Source organism: Eschrichtius robustus, chromosome 1, assembly GCF_028021215.1.
Source record: "Eschrichtius robustus isolate mEscRob2 chromosome 1, mEscRob2.pri, whole genome shotgun sequence".
Lineage (NCBI taxonomy): Eukaryota > Metazoa > Chordata > Mammalia > Artiodactyla > Eschrichtiidae > Eschrichtius > Eschrichtius robustus.
Window position 1 is genome coordinate 121,085,309 of NC_090824.1, and position 18,959 is coordinate 121,104,267.

At 40.0% G+C, this 18,959-nt stretch overlaps 1 protein-coding gene across 7 annotated transcripts in view; it reads left to right on the forward strand.

Moving 5' to 3' along the window:
• FAM81A (family with sequence similarity 81 member A) overlaps nucleotides 1-18,673 on the forward strand; it is a 121,653-nt gene extending 102,980 nt beyond the window's left edge. For 6 of the 7 annotated variants that reach the window (XM_068552669.1, XM_068552707.1, XM_068552651.1 and 3 more), the window contains exons 5-9: nucleotides 2,716-2,845; nucleotides 4,803-4,909; nucleotides 10,949-11,084; nucleotides 12,665-12,860; nucleotides 16,375-18,673. In XM_068552669.1, the coding sequence (XP_068408770.1) occupies nucleotides 2,716-2,845; nucleotides 4,803-4,909; nucleotides 10,949-11,084; nucleotides 12,665-12,860; nucleotides 16,375-16,499 (694 nt within the window). In that variant the 3' untranslated portion in view covers nucleotides 16,500-18,673. The remainder of the gene's footprint in view (nucleotides 1-2,715; nucleotides 2,846-4,802; nucleotides 4,910-10,948; nucleotides 11,085-12,664; nucleotides 12,861-16,374) is intronic. The other variant, XM_068552680.1, reaches the window with a different exon arrangement.
• Nucleotides 18,674-18,959: the final 286 nt, after the last annotated feature.

The following is an 18,959-nucleotide window of genomic DNA, read 5'->3' on the forward strand; positions in this document are numbered from 1 at the left end:
GTACTTGCTGTACCCGGTCTACTCTGTGGGCTCCAGGAAGGCTTCCATAAGGAAGTGACTTGTGTGCTTAGCTTGAGGGATGAATAGTAACTAAGCAGGTGAAAAGGTCAGTGAAGAACACTGCAGACGGAGAGAACAGCCTGCGTCAAGGCCTTGAAGTGGGAAGGAGTGACATAAGTTCAAAGCCCCGAAGTGTAATCAGTGTGGCTGAGGGCAGAGGAAAAAAGGGGACAGAATATAGGAGATGATGCAGGGAGGTAAGTGGGTTGGGACCAACTCTCTCTGAGCGTTTTAAAGGATTTTTGTTTTATCCTAAAACAGGAAATTGTTTAAGGAATTTATACAGAATTTAATTAGTTTGATTTTTCTTTGCTCACACTTTTGTTTCTTTGGGGTTAATACCTAGATTGAAAGGCACATAGAAATATATTCGTGTTTCAAGATTTGGGGTATATACTGCCAAGTTGCCCTCAAGAGAGCTTATAAAACATACTTTTCCACCTACAGTGTGCGTTATAGCATGATTGTACAAATGCCAGCCTTGAGCATTAAACATTAAAAAAGATTTCCAGTATAGAAGGAGAGTGACATAATTGTTGCCTTGTGTCTATTTTATTATGAACATTGAAATTTAGAAAGTGCATATATGCAGTTTGTCAGATTGTGTTTTAAAATATTAAAAAATATTTTAGTCAATATTAAACATTTTTTCATCCTAATACTTTTTTTTTCTCCTGTTACTTCCAAAAAGGACTATAGCATTTTAGCCAAATGATTAAGCTAAACAAGTTGTTCAACTTAGAGAAAATGTGATTCAGTACCAAGTAAGGACTCAAGAAGTTTGGAATAATTGAACTGGTAGCTTACTTTCTTCAGAGTCTACAAAACAATAAATTTTCCAAAAATTTTCTCAGTTTGCTCACTGTTGTTTCTTACATCCTACTCCTTCTCTCTGGGTGTTCTTTTCTTCTTACTGAAGTATATTATTTAATGACTTTTTCAGTATGGCTGTGTGGGTGATACATGTCTTAATCTTTGTATGTCTAAAACTGTCTTTATTTTGTACTTATTCTTGCATGATAGGTTGTTTCCACTCAATCCTTAGAAGCTGTTTCTCCAACATCTTAACGATATTTATTGTCTTCTGATATCTACTGTCTTCTGATATCAATTGTGTGCTGTCAGTCTTAGTCAGTCAAAAAAGTCATTTTGTCTTTAGTCTCCGGTAGCTTTTAAAATTTTTATCTTTATCATGGGTTATCTGAATTTCACCATGTTCTGTTTATTTTTACTTACGCTACTTTGTATTCATTGAATACTTTAAAACACATGTCTTTTTTCAGTCTTAGAAAGTTGTCAGCACTCACACCTCAAATATTGCTTTTTTGCCATTCTCTCCATTTTTTCTTTTGGGACTTCTCAACCTCCCTTTGACTTACTTGTCCTCCATCTTTCTTAACTATTTTTTCATGTTTTGATTTGTCCTCCATCTTTCTTAACTATTTTTTCATGTTTTGAATCTCTGTCTGTCTTTGCTGCATTCTGAGAGAGCTCCTTGCTACTATCTTCTAATTCACTGATTTTATCTTCAATCATGTCCAGTCATGTTTGTCAGCTCTATTAAGAAAACTGTTTAGCTTATTTCTAGGATTTCTCATTTTTTTCTCTTAACCACTTGTTCTTTCTTCATCTCTGCTTTTTAAAAATAGTTTAGAGTTCTCTTGATGGATGTTAATCTATCTTTGATTGTTGAGTACTTTAAACATTTGTATTTTAAGCTCATCTGATCCCAGGCCATACATGTGAGTTGAAGGAAAGTGGCAGTAGTAAGAGTAGAGGCCACAGGAGTCGGGGCTCCTGTGATTTCCTTATGCCTTTAGGACTGTTAAGCCTGACGTCTACATATCCCTTTCCCTCCAAGACGGAGTGCTGCCCATATGCCCACCTCTATGGCTTGGTGTTCATGATGGGCTGCCCAGATTGCATGGTCACTCAGTGACCCCTGCTTAGGCATGCAGTCTCTACTGGAGCCCAGTAGCAAGCTGGCTGCTCCTTCTCAAAGCAGGAATGATTGTGCTGGAACAGGACATGACTTTGCTCTCAATTCCTAGGGGGTCATTCTGTGACTCTGCTGTTAGGGTTTGACAGAGGCTTCATAACCCAGCTTATCTGCCACAGATACTTTGGGCACCTTTGGAACTGCCAAGTTGTAAGGCTCAAGGGCAGAGCAGCTGGGACCAGCTGTAGAGCATTCTGCTCTGGACCACACTCAAAGCATACAGCCTTACAGGTGCTTTGGTAGAAGGTTAGGAATAGTACTTTCAAACGTGGTAGAAGTTGCCTCCAAAATCCAAAGAGGCCCCCAACCTGAGAGGGTGGAGGTGGTACTACAGAGCGACAGACCACATCCGGCTCACTGTGTAAGCTTTTTTGTAATTGGGCTCTCACTGCATGTTCAGTTTTGTACTCGTGAGCATTGTAAAGACTTTGTTGCTTTGATGGTTACACCTCTAGTCTTATTAAGCAACATCCCTGTGGTTTAGCTTAAAAACCATAATGAGAGCAGCTCTCCGAATTCATTCAAAACTCTGTTAAAAGGCATGATCCATAGTGCAGTTTCTTCGAGTGGGGTCATGCACTTTATAGTGTGTAAGGAAGCTTTAGTGCGTGTTTGAAGACTTTGATAAGAATTATCTTTGTCGTCTGCCCGGATAGATGTGACGCCAGCATAGCCAGACTCTCTGCTGAGCACAAAACGACCTATGAGGGGCTCCAGCACTTGAACAAAGAGCAGCAAGCTGCCAAGCTGATCTTGGAAACGAAAATCAAAGATGCAGAGGGACAGGTATGACCTGTTTCAGGTACCTTTTTGAAAGTGAGTATTTGTTCTTATTGAAGAATAACATGGTGTTGATTATTTCCTGCCTGAGAAACTAGGTAGGGCACCCAGCACAAGCATGGTAAAAGCATCCCTTTTCTTCTTCCTCCTTCTGTTTCACTGGAGTGGCCCTTTGTAAGTATGCGACCAAAATGCCAAGATTTTTCAGTACAATCCTAATTTTAAAGATTCTTTCCCCTTGTTCTTCAAACAATTAACATGTTCCAAAAATTCTAAATTATATCTCCAAAACTACCTCTTACACAGGTAAGTGATCAAAGCATTGTTTTACAGGGCACTCGTCCCAGTTGGGGTTCAGGAAATAGATACTTTATTCATGAGTCTTATGGACTACCTCATCACATAGTTTGTATGTGGGAAAAGATTAAAACGAAGCTAGAGAGTAGACTGGCTAATAAATTTCAGAGTATTCCACCTTGCAATTCACAGATTAATTTCTCAAAGCAAAACTCTTGGCATTTCACAGTTTGTTTTTTGGCTTCTTAGAAGTTCCCCTTTGCCATAATGGGGCCTATCTTCTAGGACTTTCCCTACAGTGTCTGCCTTACTTGCTATTCTTCATTTAAAGAGAGACTGGTCGGGCTTCCCTAGTGGTGCAGTGGTTGAGAATCTGCCTGCCAATGCAGGGGACATGGGTTCAAGCCCTGGTCTGGGAAGATCCCACATGCCGCGGAGCAACTAAGCCCGTGTGCCACAACTACTGAGCCTGCGCGTCTGGAGCCTGTGCTCCGCAACAAGAGAGGCTGCGATAGTGAGAGGCCCGCGCACCGCGATGAAGAGTGGCCCCCGCTCGCCGCAACTAGAGAAAGCCCTCGCACAGAAACGAAGACCCAACACAGCCAAAAATAAATAAATAAATAAATTTAAAAAAATAAAAATAAAGAGAGACTGGTCAATAAAATGGGGTATCTAGTCAATTTATTGGGTTAAACATACTTGTGTGCTAGCTACCTCTGATAAGGATCTAAAGCTACTTATGTAAAAAATAGTTATTATAAAACCTTGAAAAAAAAAGAATAAAATGAAATAAGTCCAATAATTTTCTCTAAAGAAATGCGAGGACAGAATTATTAGATCAGAAAAGAGATGCTAAGGAAATACTAAGCTTTCTAGTAGCCAAACCGAGTAAAAAACGTATAGAAATCCATAAAAAGAGACATAATTTTTCTTTGTTTCGGATCTGATAAATACTTATTCTGTGAATATCGAATTATGGAACATTGACCATCAGAATTTTTGCATAAAGGCATTTCATAAAGGGCTAGTTTTATATTATTCAATACATTTTAGTAAAAAGACAAGGGAAATGGATAGGTAGTGGGAGAAAGGAGTAAGAGGGGTTATAGTTTAAAAATTATATATTCTGGTAACTTGATACGGAGGTAAATCTGGGACCTTGATGGAATTTGTAAGTGATAAGAATTCCATTCTGTGATTAGCAACCACACTGATGGTAGAAATTCCAAGGTAAAAATGACTTACATTTTATGCCAGCAGGGGGAAGTAGTGCTCCTGGGCAGAAGCTAGGCTTGCTCATCAGAGACCTGTAGTTAACTGCTCAGTGCATGATTAATATTTTGGCAGTGCTACTGGTCTGATTTTTTTTTGGCTGTGCCACGCAGCTTGTGGGATTTCAGTTCCCTGACCAGAGAATGAACCTGGGCCACGGCAGCGAAAGCCCAGAATCCTAACCACTAGGCCACCAGGGAACTCCTCTGGTCTTGATTTTTGATGGGTGTGTATAAAAGAAAATGCTAGTGGAGAGCTGAGGTGGACTCCTAAATGCATTTATGAAATTAGATTGAATTTAATGCCATTGACTAGAATACAGCTCACTAATGTTTTCTGAAATTACCTCTGAAAAGGTTTGATATGACATTTACAAGCGAAGTTTCTTTTCCAGATTTCTCAGCTTTTGAACAGAGTGGACTTGTCGATATCCGAGCAAAGCACCAAACTGAAGATGTCCCACAGAGATAGTAACCACCAGCTTCAGCTTTTGGATACTAAGTGAGTAATCAACTTAGAAACATCTGTTTTGGTTGAAGTTCTTCATGAGCTTACTCAATACCATAATTTTTTCCCTTTTGGTTTTTATTTATTGCACAAAGTGAAAACCATAATGGAAGTTCACAGGAAAATTTCCTTGTAGCCTGTTGCCACTTTACCTTCCTAATTATTGTTTTTAGTGATTGGGTAATAACCCGTCTGTTTATCCAACAAATATTTCTTGAATCTGGCCTAGGTGCTGAGGATCCAGTGATGAAGGAAAACAGGCTCTGTTCTTATCCTTGTGGAGTTGATAGTCTAGGGAGCTGATGAGTATTAATCGAATAATGACCTAAATAGAGCACACTAAATATGGTGCATGCTATATTATCACTAATGGTGATAAGTGCTTTGAATGAAAGATACGTGGTTGCGGTACGCTGAATAATGGTTCCTCCAAATATCGCCACGTCCTAATCCCTGTGCATATTATATGGCAAACAGGGACTTTGCAAATGTGATTAAAGATCTTAAGATGAGTAGATGATACAGTGTTATCTATGTAAACCCGATGTAATAGTCCCTAGAGTCCCTGTAAGAGGGAGGCAGGAGGGTCAGAATCAGGAGAGAAGGCCATGTGACAACAGAAGCGGAGATTGGAGTGTGATGTGCTATGAAGATGGGGGAGGGGGCCGTGAGCCATGGAAGACAGGCGGCCACTAGGGGCTTAAAAAGGCGAGGAAACTATTCTCCCCTCAGAGCCTCCGGAAGGGACCACCTCTGCTCCAGTGAAAACTGATTTCAGACTTCTGGCCTTCAGAACCAAAAGAGAATGACTGTGTTGTTTTAAGCCACCAAGTGTGTGGTGACGTGTCACAGTAGCCGTGGGAAGCTAATACGGTGGTGCTGTGAGAATGCGTAACAGAAGCCTGGCTGTGGGACCTTCCGGAGGGGGCGATGTTGGGAGTGAGAGCTGAAGCACGAATGGCATTCACGAGGAAAAGAGTGAGGTGAAGACACAGGAGATGGAATAGCCCGTCGCGGGAGGAATGTGACATGGAGGAAACTGCAGGGTGCAGAGGGGGCTGAACAGAGCATGCTGGTGGGGAGTGAGGCTGGAGAGGAGGTGGGCCAGCATGCAGGGCCCTGTAGACCGTGTTCAGGACATCTTGTTTCTTTCCCTGGAGCAATAAGGAGCCGTTGGAGGATTTTAAGCAGATAGGGTGATGCAGTCAGATGTATATGCTATTTTTTTAAAATGGCCTTGATTGCAGTTGGAAGATGGATCACAAGGGCTGAAGCAGAGATGGGGACGTCGGCTGGGGGGGGCATTGTTGCAGGCGTCTGGGTGAGAGAGGTCTGCACCTAGGGGCTGCTGAGCTGTCTAGTTAGGACCCTCTAATGTGCTATACTTTGCATTGTGTTTTAGTGACACTTTAAACTGGACTTGCCCCCAGTGAAACTCATCTGCTGCTCATCTGTTCAATCACAGAACCATACACTTTTCCCTGTCATGAATCTTCATGAGCTTGGCATTTTCCTGCCAAAGCAGAGCCAGTAGTGGCCATATATGTGTATGTGTGTGTTTGTGTGTGTATTTGACTTATTATATTTTTTTAGAGACAACTTCAGTATGGAACTTTGTTAGAGGCTTGTGGAAGTTTTAAATTTATTATTCTCCTGGTTCTTGTATCTCATTCTCTCCATGCTTAATGCCATTTTAGGGTTATTGCTGATTTAACAGGAATTCTCTTATGAAAACCATGTTTCCTTTCCTCTAATTATCTGTATTTATATCATTATTGAGTTATGGCACTCTTTCTCATAGATTCTGCAATCTTGCCAAGTACAGAAAGATCTCCCATCCCCTTCCTTCCATCGCACAGGAAGAAAATAAACATCTTAGTATATTTTCTTCCTTAGTAGATATTATTAGTCAGCAGTCATGAACATCTTTATTTTTCTTCCTACAATTTAAAGTCCAGAAGTCTAGACACAAAGGCTGTTCACAGAGGTAAGGGGACCAAGCCTGGGGCCTGTGTGAGGTAGAAGGACAGATTAGAGACCCAAAAGGTAAAACCCTGGTTGGAAGAACTAGGAGAGAAAAAAAATATTCCACAGAGACATCATAAGGAAACTTTCCTGTCGAAATCTTGATTCTGGGTAGAAGGGTAAAAGGTATTCCTTGAAAATTCAGGACCACAGTACAACCTTTATGTGGATTTAGAGTTAGAATTCACATTACCCAAGCACCTTGAAGAAACCAGAATAAGTAATTTATCTTAGAATGATCTTGATTTGGTAGTGGCCCGAGGTGCCTGGCAGAAGCAAATGCAAATACTCAGTCTTCAAGTCTTCCCACAGACATGAAATTCTAAGGAACATGAATGTACAGTCAGAAGTTGTAGGCCAGGGGAGCTAAGATCCCACATGCCTCGCAGCCAAAAAATCAAAACATAAAACAGAAGCAATATTGTCAAATTCAGTAAAGACTTTAAAAATGGTCCACATCAGAAATTGTAGGCCAACACAAGGAAAAAACATCACATAAGTAATAGAGTGAGAAGAAACAACAATAAGCAGAATCAGACTTCTAAATACTGCATATATAGGAATTCTTGGATAAAGTGATGTGTGTGTGTATATGTATGTATGTATGTGTATGTGTGGGTATTCACACACATACACGTTTTGAAGGTACAACTAAGGAATAAGAGCTTACCAAAAATGAACAGTCAGGGGAATTCCCTGGCAGTCCAGTGGTTAGGGCTCTGTGCTGTCACTGCTGAGGGCCTGGGTTCGATCCCTGGTTGGGGAACTAAAACCCCACAAGTGACGTGATGTGGCCAGAAAAAAACCCAACAGAATTGACAAACAGTCGAATTGAGCTTCTAGAAAATATGATCATTGAAAATAAAATGTAACTTCTTGCCTCACCTGACCAGGGAGCCTGAACAGTGACCCAGGTGGCCTTGGAGTCCAGCCTATGGCCCCACTTGATTGCCGAGCAGAGCCTTTGGCTTTGCCCAAGCAAGGAAACCAACCAACAACCCCTCCTAAAAGCAGAACATACCCAGTGACCTTACCTGACTAGGGAGTCCAGAGAGCAAGCCCCCTCAACCACAGAGCACAGCCTGCAGCTCCACCTGACTGCAGGGTACAGCTGGTGGCCCTGCCTGACCAGGGATCCCGGCCAGTGACCTTACTCATCAGGGGTGCACAACCAGCAGCCTGCCCAGTTGTGGAGCCTCAGGCCCCATCATGGAGTCCAACCAGCACCAGCACCATGCTAGGGAACACAGTGACCCCACCGGACCAGAGGGACCTGCAGAGTCCAGCTGGTGGCTCCATTTGACTGTGTGACCCAGCCAGCAGCCCTGCCTACCCTGGGAGCCCAGCCAGTAGGATCACCTGACCGTAGAGCCCAGCCAGCAGTCCCCCACCACTCACACCTCAGCCCTGCCCAACTAGAGACCTAACAGACGTATGTAGAGCATTCCGTCCAACAGCTGCAGAATATACATTCTCCTTAAGTGTGCACAGAACATTCTCAGGATAGATCATATGTTAGGTGACAAAACAAGTCTTAACAAATTAAAGAAGAGTGAAATCATGTTAAGTACCTTTTCAAACCAAAATGGTATGAAACTAAAAATTAAAGACAAGAAAAAATTTGGAAAATTCACAAATATGTGGAAATTAAACAACACACCCCTGAACAACCAGTGGGTCAAAGAAGATCAAAAGGGAAATTCGAAAAATCTTGAAACAAATGAAAATGGAAACACAGCATACCAAAACTTATGGGATGCCACAAAGGCAGTTCTATGAGGAAAGCTTACAGTGATAAACGCTTACATGAAGAAAAAAGAAAGACCTTGAATAAACAACCTACCTTTATACCTCAAGGAATTAGAAAAAGAAGAATAAACTAAGCCCAAAGATAGCAGAAGGAAGGAAATGATAAAGATTAGGCCAGAAATAAATGAAATAGAGAATAGGAAATAACAGAAAAACAATTGGGGGAAAAATCAATAAAACTGATTGATAAGCCAAATAGACAAAACTTTAGCTAGACTAACCCAGACAAAAAGAAAGAGGACTCAAATAAATAAAATTATAAATGAAAGAGGAGATACTATAACTGATAACACAGAAATACAGAGGATCATAAGAGACTACTATGCACAATCATATACCAACAAACTGGATAACTTAGAAGACATGAATAAATTCCTGAAACAACCTACTAAGACTGAATCATGACGAAATAGAAAATCTGAACAGACCAATGATGAGAAAGGAGATTAAATCAGTAATCAAAAACCTCTCAACAAAGAAAAGTCCAGGACCAGAGAGCTTCATGAGTGAATTCTAACAAACAGTTAAAGAAGAATTAATGCCAGTCATCCTCAAACTCTTCCAAAAAGTGGGAGAGAACCCTTCCAAACTCGTTTTACGAGACCAGCATTACCCTGATACCAAAACCAGACAGACATTACAAGAAAAGAAAATTACTGGCCAATATCCCTGATGAACATAGATGCAAAAATCTCAAAATGCTAAGAAACCAATTCAACAGCACATTAAAAGAATCATACACCATGATCAACTGGGATTTATCCCTGGGATGCAAGGATGTTTCAATGTACACAAATCAATCAGTGTGATACATCACGTTAACAGAATGAAGGGTAAAAATCATACGATCATCTCAATAGATGCAGAAAAAGCATTTGACAAAATTCAACATCATAATAAAGACTCTCAACAATTTGGGTATAGAAAGAATGTATCTCGACATAATAAAGTCCACACATGACAAGCCCACAGCTAATCTAATACTCAGCGATGAAATTTTGAAAGCTTTTCCTCTAAGATCAGAAACAAGACAAGGATGCCCACTCTCACCAATTCTGTTCAACGTAGTGCTGGAACTCCTGGCCAGAGCAATTAGGCAAGAAAAAGAAATGAAAGGCATTCAAATCAGAAAAAAAGAAGCAAAGTTATCCCTGCTTGCAGATGATATGATCTTCTAGAGAAAACTCTAAGGACTCCATCAAAGAACTGTTAGAATAAATGAATTCAGTAAAGCTGCTGTGCTCCATGGTCAGTCTCCCAGGTTAGGTGGGGCTCCACAGTTGGGCAGGACTGCTGGCTTGGCTTCCTGCCCAGGTAAGGCTGAGAAGCTTTGTTTTTGATGATATGACCAGGAAGTTTACTTATCACTTCCGCACGTGTCCCATTGCCTGGCTTAGCCATATGGCCACACGTAGCTGCCAGGGAGGCTGAGAAGTGTAGTTTTGACTAGGTAGCCATGGATCCAGTTCACATTTGAGGCTTTCTTAATAGAGAAGAAGAGGAGAACAGATACTGCAGAGAGCTGGGGGCCTCTACCACAGGGGGTGTCCATTTTATTATCATTATTAAGTCACATATATTCTTGTGTACTTTTATTACTTTCATAATAAAACTAAAAGGGGAGGCAGCAAGTGTGGGGTGTTATTTTAAGGTATGTGGAAAGGGAGAGTTGTATAGGAATAGAAGTTGGGGTTTGTTTTTTTTTTAATTTTCTGTTTGGTTTAAATTAAGAAATATCTGTATGAGGCAAGAGCAATTTGGAGAACATTAGAGAGAAAGGGAGCCAGGCTTCAGTCCTGGGAGATAAGAGGGAGAAGGAGGAAGAGTCCAGGGCAAGAGGGGAGCCTGGAGGGGAGCCAGGCTACTGTGTCCTTTGAGCCAAGAGCACCCTGGACCCTCTGAACTGCAAAGATTAGTACGTGGCGTGGCTCTCTGTCACTGTGTGACACCTTGGTGTCCACACTGTCAGCTCTGCACGGTTGGGAGTATTATTAGGTGCTTTTCTGTTATATCTTCCTTCTCTCCTCCCTTCCCAATGTAGCGCTAACTGCAATTCTAAGGAAAAGGTAAGCATGTAATTCTGAGTGAGCTGAATTTAATGCTGATATATTTCTGAGAGATTTGATAGTCAGAGACTGAGACTCTTTGATGTCATATTAAAACTGTTTTATGACTAACTTGCTAACTTTCTTATTTTAGATTTAAAGGGACAATTGAGGAACTCAGTAACCAGATTTTATCTGCACGGAATTGGTTGCAACAGGAACAAGAACGGATGGAAAAAGAACTTTTACAGAAAATCGATCAGCTTTCCTTGGTTGTTAAGGAAAACAGTGTAGGTGTTGATGTTCAGCCATAGTAAATAGTAAACATAGTAAAGTTATTCGGTGGGACCTGCAATGTTTGAAAAACACCTCGTAACTTATCATTCATTTATTTAGCACCACATTAAGCTGTTACAGTTGTTTCTTGCCTTAGAATCTCTTTCCGTGGTTCATATTGATTCTTTGTGTTTGTTATAAAGAGACAGAGCACTTTGACTTGTTTTGGTTAACAAAGACTAAGTAGAAATTTTCAGTACTTTCAGCTAAGATGAAGCGAAATCAAGACCTTAATGAACCAAATTGTCCAGCTGCATTTACAATTACATACTTCATCTTAGTTTGTTTTAATTCCGTGATCTGGTAGAAACAGCGTTGACTAGATTTCTCCCTCCAGGCCCCTCCATCAAACTATAAACCCAGTATGAGGTGTCACAGTGCAAGATCTAAACAGAGTCCAGTTTTCTTTTCCATGTTCCTTCTCATTTTACCCCACTCTCCTGCAGAACTAAGGTTTGCAGAACTACTCAAAAATCATATCAAGAAAGCCTTGCATATATAGTATTCAATATCAGTACTTGGCAAGCAGTTGTTTTTTGGTTTGGTTATCTAGCCTGACCATCTCCCTCTCCCTTCTCTTTTCTTTCACTGCTTCCTCCCCTTGGACTTTGATGGAGCATACGTGACTGGTGTAGATTGCATCTCTGGCTCTGCTCTCTCTTGATGCTGAGCTGTTGAATTGCAGACTGTGCACTGAACACATCAAGAGAGTTTTGTTATGCTGTAGCCCACTTACAGCTTGATGTTTGTAGTCTTGGCCTCTAAAGCTTGCCTGCAGACCCAGATTCTCATAAGAACCAAGCATAGTGGAGAGGAAAGGAAAAATACTGTTTCAAATATTTCTTTACATGTTTCCATATTTTTATCAGATCTCCTGATTTACTTAGATTCATAATAATACATTTGTAGGCTTCTAGGTCTTTGGAGTACTATTTTTACATCTAGATAGGCTTAATAACTAACAATAAACTCCAGGATAATGGTGACTTTAATATGATAGAAGCTTATCTATCTTTCACATAAAAGAAGTCTGGGTGTAGGGATCACAGGGCTAAAATGGTAGCTTGTCAGTCCTCAGTGACCCATGATCTTTCTGGTTTAACTCTCTGCCAGTCCTAGAGAGTGACCCTTGTACTCATAGTTCAAAATGGCTGCTAGAGCTCCAGCCATTACGTCTTAATTCCAAGAACAGAAGAAAGAAAGAAGAGGCAAGGATATGCCTCAGCTATTTTTTAACTTTTCCTGGAAGTTGCCACATATGTTTGTACTTATATCTCATTAGCCAGAACTTAATCATATGGCCACAGCAAACTCAGGAGACAATAGAAAAGGTAGTCTTTACTCTGGGTGACCTTATAGCCAGCTGAAAATCAGTGATCTGTTATGGAAGAAGGGGAGAATGGATATTGGGGTGATCAACAAGCAACCTTTGCAATTCTGTTCCCTGCAGATTGTTCTTAAATGGTATTATGACTGATGTGAATGCATCAGACTCTTTGGAGTAATCAAGTGCCATTCTTATCATGGATCTCAGGGAGCCAGTGAAAGAGACGTGGAGAAGAAGCTCAGCCAGATGTCAGCCAGACTGGACAAAATAGAAGAGAGTCAAAAGAAGAATATGGAGGTACAGAGGACAAAACAAGAAGAGGAGAAGGTGCATGGGCGAATCAGCAAGCTTGAGTTTCAGATGACCGAGGACATGAAGGAAATGAAAGCAGAAGTTGATGCGGGTAGGCCAAAAAGAAAACAGTTCTCTGAGTCATTTTCTATTTGATCTAAAAGCCGATGAATTAGTATTACCCTACAACTACCACAAACCTGGCTGATGAAGTGTCCTTAGGTGATTTTCTAAGTAGCTGTGGTATATTGAATGAAAACGTTGCTTCATTGCCAAGGACATGAAGATAGACCTCGAGAGACAGGCAAACAAACCTAAAATCGCTTAGCTTGCAACTGATATACATTTTCTTTAGTGCCATCTGCAGATTCTTTTCTGATCAAATCCGAGGTCAATATGCCTCAGAAATAAGCGTATATCTTTTATTTTTAGGCTTAAATACTTTCTTTATTCTATATTTACTAAATTTGTCTCCAATGCTTATTTGATCCATTATATAATCTAGCAACAAAGAACTAGAGAATATATAGGGAATAAGACAAAATGAAATCTTAACAAAATTAAAGAGAATTAAGATTAAATACTATTCAAACTAAAATGCATTGTTTTCTTCTCTGTTAAAAGCATTTTATATGTATATATATAAAGCATATGTCTTTGAGGGGCCTTTGAAGGCTTATTTTATACCGTTGGCAGTATCCCACCATGGCAATGAATGATTTTCCTCTGCTCAAAAGTCCACAGGGCCCATTCCTCCACACTTGTTTAGAAGACAGTGTTAAGAGATGATTTTAAGTTCTGAAGTGCTGCCAGATAAAGGAAGGATTAGATTTATCCTCTGAACTCAGGAATACAGAACTGGGACCAATAACTGGAAGTTACCTGAAGACAGATTTTAACTCAGTGTGAAGCAGAAGTATCTACAGTTAACGGTCCTAGAAAGACACAGGTGCTTTGTGAGCCTGAGAGCTCTTTACTGAAAGTATTTAAGTGAAGACTTGTTGACCATGGTCAGGAAAGAGAAGACAGTCGGGTAGTGTGGGAAGGGGGACTAAATTATCTCCTGGTTCCTTCCAGTTTTCTGGTTCTGTGAATTTTCTTCATGGAATTGTTCTATTTTGGCCACATGGAAATAAAAGTAGTTAGTTATCCCAAGAATAATTTTGTTGTAACCACCACAAGGTTACTATTTTATTTAAGGAGAAGCTGCTATTAAATTTATGAATCTTAGAACTTGTGAAGATAAAAATGAATTTTCTTTCTTGGTCTTTTGGGCCAGTAGAATATGGTATTTGAATATTTTATTGATGGTTAACTTTGCATCATTTGCTGAGTGGATTTATTATCAGCTATACAACATATCACTGAGGTTGTGAATACTTAGTACCTAATAAGAAATGCATATGAGCCTTTTAAAAATTCAAAATATTTACTTTTTCTTGTTACAAAAACAAACTTCTTAGTGGAAAATCATAAAGCACACACACACACACAAACCTCCTATTACCCAGAGGTCTTTTTTATGTATATTATCTTTCTATACATACAGGATATATATATGCTTTTTCAAATACAGGCTCATGCAATACATGCTGATTTGTAACCTACTCTTTTATTTAGTAATATGTTGTATCTTTTCATTCAGTAAGGACATTATTTTTTTTAAAACTCACTCATTTATTATTATTATTATCAATATTATTATTATTATTATTATTATTTTGGCTGCACCACGTGGCTTGCGAGATCTTTAGTTCCCTGGCCAGGATTGAACCCAGGCCCTCGGCAGTGAAAGTACCGAGTCCTAGCCACTGGACCACAAGGGAATTCCCAACAAAATTATTATTATTATTATTATTTTTTAATAAATTTATTTATTTATTCATTTATTTAATTTTTGGCTGCATTGGGTCTTCGCTGCTGCATGCGGGCTTTCTCTAGTTGCAGTGAGCGGGGGCTACTCTTTGTTGCGGGGCGCAGGCTTCTCATTGTGGTGGCTTCTCTTGTTGCAGAGCACAGGCTCTAGGCGCGCGGGCTTCAGTAGTCGTGGCACACGGGCTTCAGTAGTTGTGGCTCACGGGCTCTAGAGCGCAGGCTCAGTAGTTGTGGTGCACGGGCTCAGCCGCTCTGCGGCATGTGGGATCTTCCCGGACCAGGGCTCGAACCCGTGTCCCCTGCATTGGCAGGCGGATTCTCAACCACTGCGCCACCAGGGAAGCCCAAAATTATTTTTAATAAGTAGTTTTTATACTTCTTTTTCATGGATTGTTACATAAAGAAGATTTTCTGAGAGAAAATTCTAAATATGCTAATGAAGACAAGATGTTTTTGACACTTATTTTAAAAACCAATAGGGGACTTCCCTGGTGGAGCAGTGGTTAAGAATCCACCTGCCAATGCAGGGGACACGGGTTCGAGCCCTGGTCCAGGATGATCCCACATGCCGTGGAACAACTAAGCCCGTGCGCCACAACTACTTAGCCTGCACTCTAGAGCCCGTGAGCCACACCTGCTGAGCCCATGAGCCACAACAACTGAAGCCCGTGCGCCTAGAGCCCATGCTCTGCAACAGGAGAAGCCACCGCAATGAGAAGCCCGTGCACCGCAACAAAGAGTAGCCCCTGCTCACTGCAACTAGAGAAAGCCCGTGCGCAGCAACGAAGACCCAATGCAGCCAAAAATAAATAAATTAATTAATTTTTTAAAAACCAATAGGAATATAGAATAATACAAAATTACCTTTTGATTGGGAATTTTTTCTATTTTTAGCTTTTTATTTTGAAATAATTTCAAATTTAGAAAAACCGTTAAGACTAGTCCAAAAACTATACATCTTTCACTTAGATTCGCCAATTGTTAACACTTCTGAAATTTGCTTAATGTGTGAGTGTGTGTATGAATATAATTTTTTTTCCTAAATCTTTTGGGAGTAAGTTGCAGAAGCCAGAATACCTTTTTACCCCTATATTATTTCAGTGTATATACCCTAAGAACAAGGACATTCTCTTAAGTAACTATGGTACAATGTAATATTGATGAAACATTTTTCAATACTCAATTTTCAAGTTTCACCATTGTTTCCTTTACAGCAAACCTTCCCCAGTCCAGGTTCTAATCCAGAATCACATATCATATTTAGTTATCATGTTTCTTTATTTAGTCTCCTTTAATCTAGATCAGTTCCACAGTAATGTTGTCATCATTAAAGAACACAGGCCAGCATTTTGTGGAGTGTCCCACAGTTTGGGTCTGTTTGCTTCCTTTTAATTAGATTCAGGGTGTGCATTTTGAACAGAAATGCCACAGAAGTGATGTGTCCTTCCCAGGGTTTTCTTATCGAGGATACATGATGTTGGTTCCTCCCAGTGTTGGTGAAGTTAGCTTTGATCTCTTGGTTAAAGTGGTGTCTGTCAGATTTCTCCACTGTAACATTTCCTTTTTCCTTTTGTATCTGTAGGGAGATACTCTGAAACTAGGTACTATCCTGTTTCCCATCAAACTTTTATTCCAGTAGTTTTAGTATCTATTGATATCTTTTGCCCAGATCAATTATTACTATCTGCTGTAGATTTGATACAGGCTTGTTTTTTAATATTAACTCCTATGAAATTTACCTCTTCTTAAAGGGTTTACAGCCATCTATGAAAGCATAGGATCCCTCAGGCAAGTTCTCGAAGCCAAGATGAAGCTGGACAAGGACCAGCTACAGAAACAAATCCAACAGATGCAGAAGCCGGAAGCTCCAATGTGAAGGGACCTGGGACATGGACCTCAAAGGTGGTTTTGCCAGCGGGGCCGGGAACTGGATACCTCTGTAGCCAGGCTGTACCTGCATTCAGGATTGTTCTATTCATGGCGTGCATGTGCCGAGAAATGTGTTTTCGTGGTTCTAGATGTTTACCTGGAGTCTTGAAAACACTCTCTTTAAAAGTATTACATACAGTTTTTACCACTTTATTCCACTTCTCTAAATTCAATGGAATATCCTCCCCTCCCTGGATTTTGAAAGGTTTTTATCCCTTTCGTTTTATGAATAAGAAAAGACTTAACAATTTTCCTTCGATGCCTGATGCTCTAGCCAAGACTTTACTCTTGAAAAATGTCGTGGTGATTTTTTTAAATTAAGAAGATAATGAATTATCACAGGAACGTGTTGCTCCTCACCCTAAATTAAGAGAATGTCCTGATAGATTAGAATTCAACCTTTGAGTCCATATTTGGATTTTATTATTGTTGTCTGTGCATTTCTTATATTGGTATCTTCTTGTAAATCTTCTGTCTTTTGTAGGAGGAGGGGATTTAACATTTGGAAAAAATCCTACCATTTATGCAGTGAAAATAATTTAAAAATTGATAACTGCCATATAGATTACAAATTAAAATGGAAACTTAAGACAATTATCTAGATAATGCAAGGCACAATTATCTACATCAACCACATAGTTATACCAGGTTTTAATATTGAAAACTTTTTTCAGTTATCCACCACCTGTATAGTGATAGCCATATATTCAATAATGGAATGGTGGTTAATAGCCTGTTTATTACACAATTAATTGTTCATTAATCATAATGGGATGTGAAAATTTTTCAGGCTCTTTGATCTCCTCTCTAAATTTTTCCAAAATAGGCACAGAGTGCTAAGGTTTATATACACTTATTGTAACTATATTCTTGTGCCTTGGTTTTATCACGTCAGTGCACTGTACCCTATAAAAGTTTTGTGGACAAAATAGAAGGCACGATAATACATCAGAATTATGATGTAAAAATGGGATCCTATGTATTTTTTAAATGCTCTAAAAATTTTATCACTGTTAAGATGTTAATTATTCACTATCAGTAATGGAATAGAAATTCATACTTTTGTATGGCCAGAGAATCAAATTGATATTGCATTTATAACAATGTTAAGAAACATTCATTTTGAGCAACTTCGTAGATGATGGGTGTTTTATTTTCAATCGCTATATTTGATTAGTCATTGAAAATTGGCGCCAGTGCTATTTGTTCACCTATGTCTGTAAAAGCTAATAGTGAGACACATGCCATTCTAAACTATGAGGGTGCCCAGGAAAAGGAAAACAGGGATACTTTGAAAAATTTTAAAACTTTTTTTTTTGTTTGCCTAGGACTCAGGAAAATTAAAGCATTTTCTATTTTAGAATAAATCATAAATGAAATCTCTAACTGGGTATTACTGTTTACCCATATAAATTATGCTGCTGAAGCACATAATAGTTTACCCTCAATGGCTTGACTAAATTTTTTTTTAATTTGGACCTGAGAAGTCATATAAGGAATATGTCTCCCAACATATATTTCCTTATTTTGTCACAAATCTTTGCATCTCTATATAGGAAGACTATGTCCACTTAATGAAAAAACAAAAAGGTTAATGCTCTTTTGCAATCAGAAAGTGAGTTTCTTTTTGTGACAGAGTAGCCGTGTTTAGTACAGTTCTCCTGGTTTCAGCACAAACCACAGCACCGAGAGCCACGGCCCCTCCAGCGTCTCTCTCCTCTGCGGGCCCCGAGGAGGAAGAATCAGCACGTGTCACACCTGGGAAGAGGGGGACAGAGGACACCAGCTGGACTCAGGTCAAGGGGTGACGTGAGTGGGTGATACTTCTGATGCTGCCACCACCACGTCACGAGCTCTGGCAGGGGTTCTCCACCCTGGCTGCAAGTTGGAATCACCTGGGCAGTTCAAAAGCTACCAACGCCCAGACTGCCCCCCCCCCCCCCGAGACCAACTAAGTCAGAACCTCTGGGAGGGGATGCAGGCGGCCGCACACGTCAGAGGCCCCTGGGTGACTGACGTGTTGTGAACCCCGAGCTCCAACGTCCTCTTATCACCAAAGTTTAAATGAGAATCAGCTTCCCTGTAGTTTCCTTTATCAGAAATTTGCAATAAAAAGAATAAAACTTCCAAATCAGTGTGGCGTAGGATTTTTTTTAAACTTTTAGACTTTTAGTCTTTTAGTGTGAGGTGAAATTTAATTAGGTAAAATACCGTAGGAAATCTCCTCTTACTTTTCAGGGGAAACCTTTTGGTGGTTGAAATAAAGTGCTCTGAGTCCTGGCAGACCTGCTGGTAAGTGGAAAGTCATGGGAAGCTGTTCCATCCTTGGGTCTCAAGCTACGGGTGTCTTCTCGGCTCTGGAATAACCGCAGCTGGCAGTTGCTAGCGTGTGCTGTGTGCCCACGCT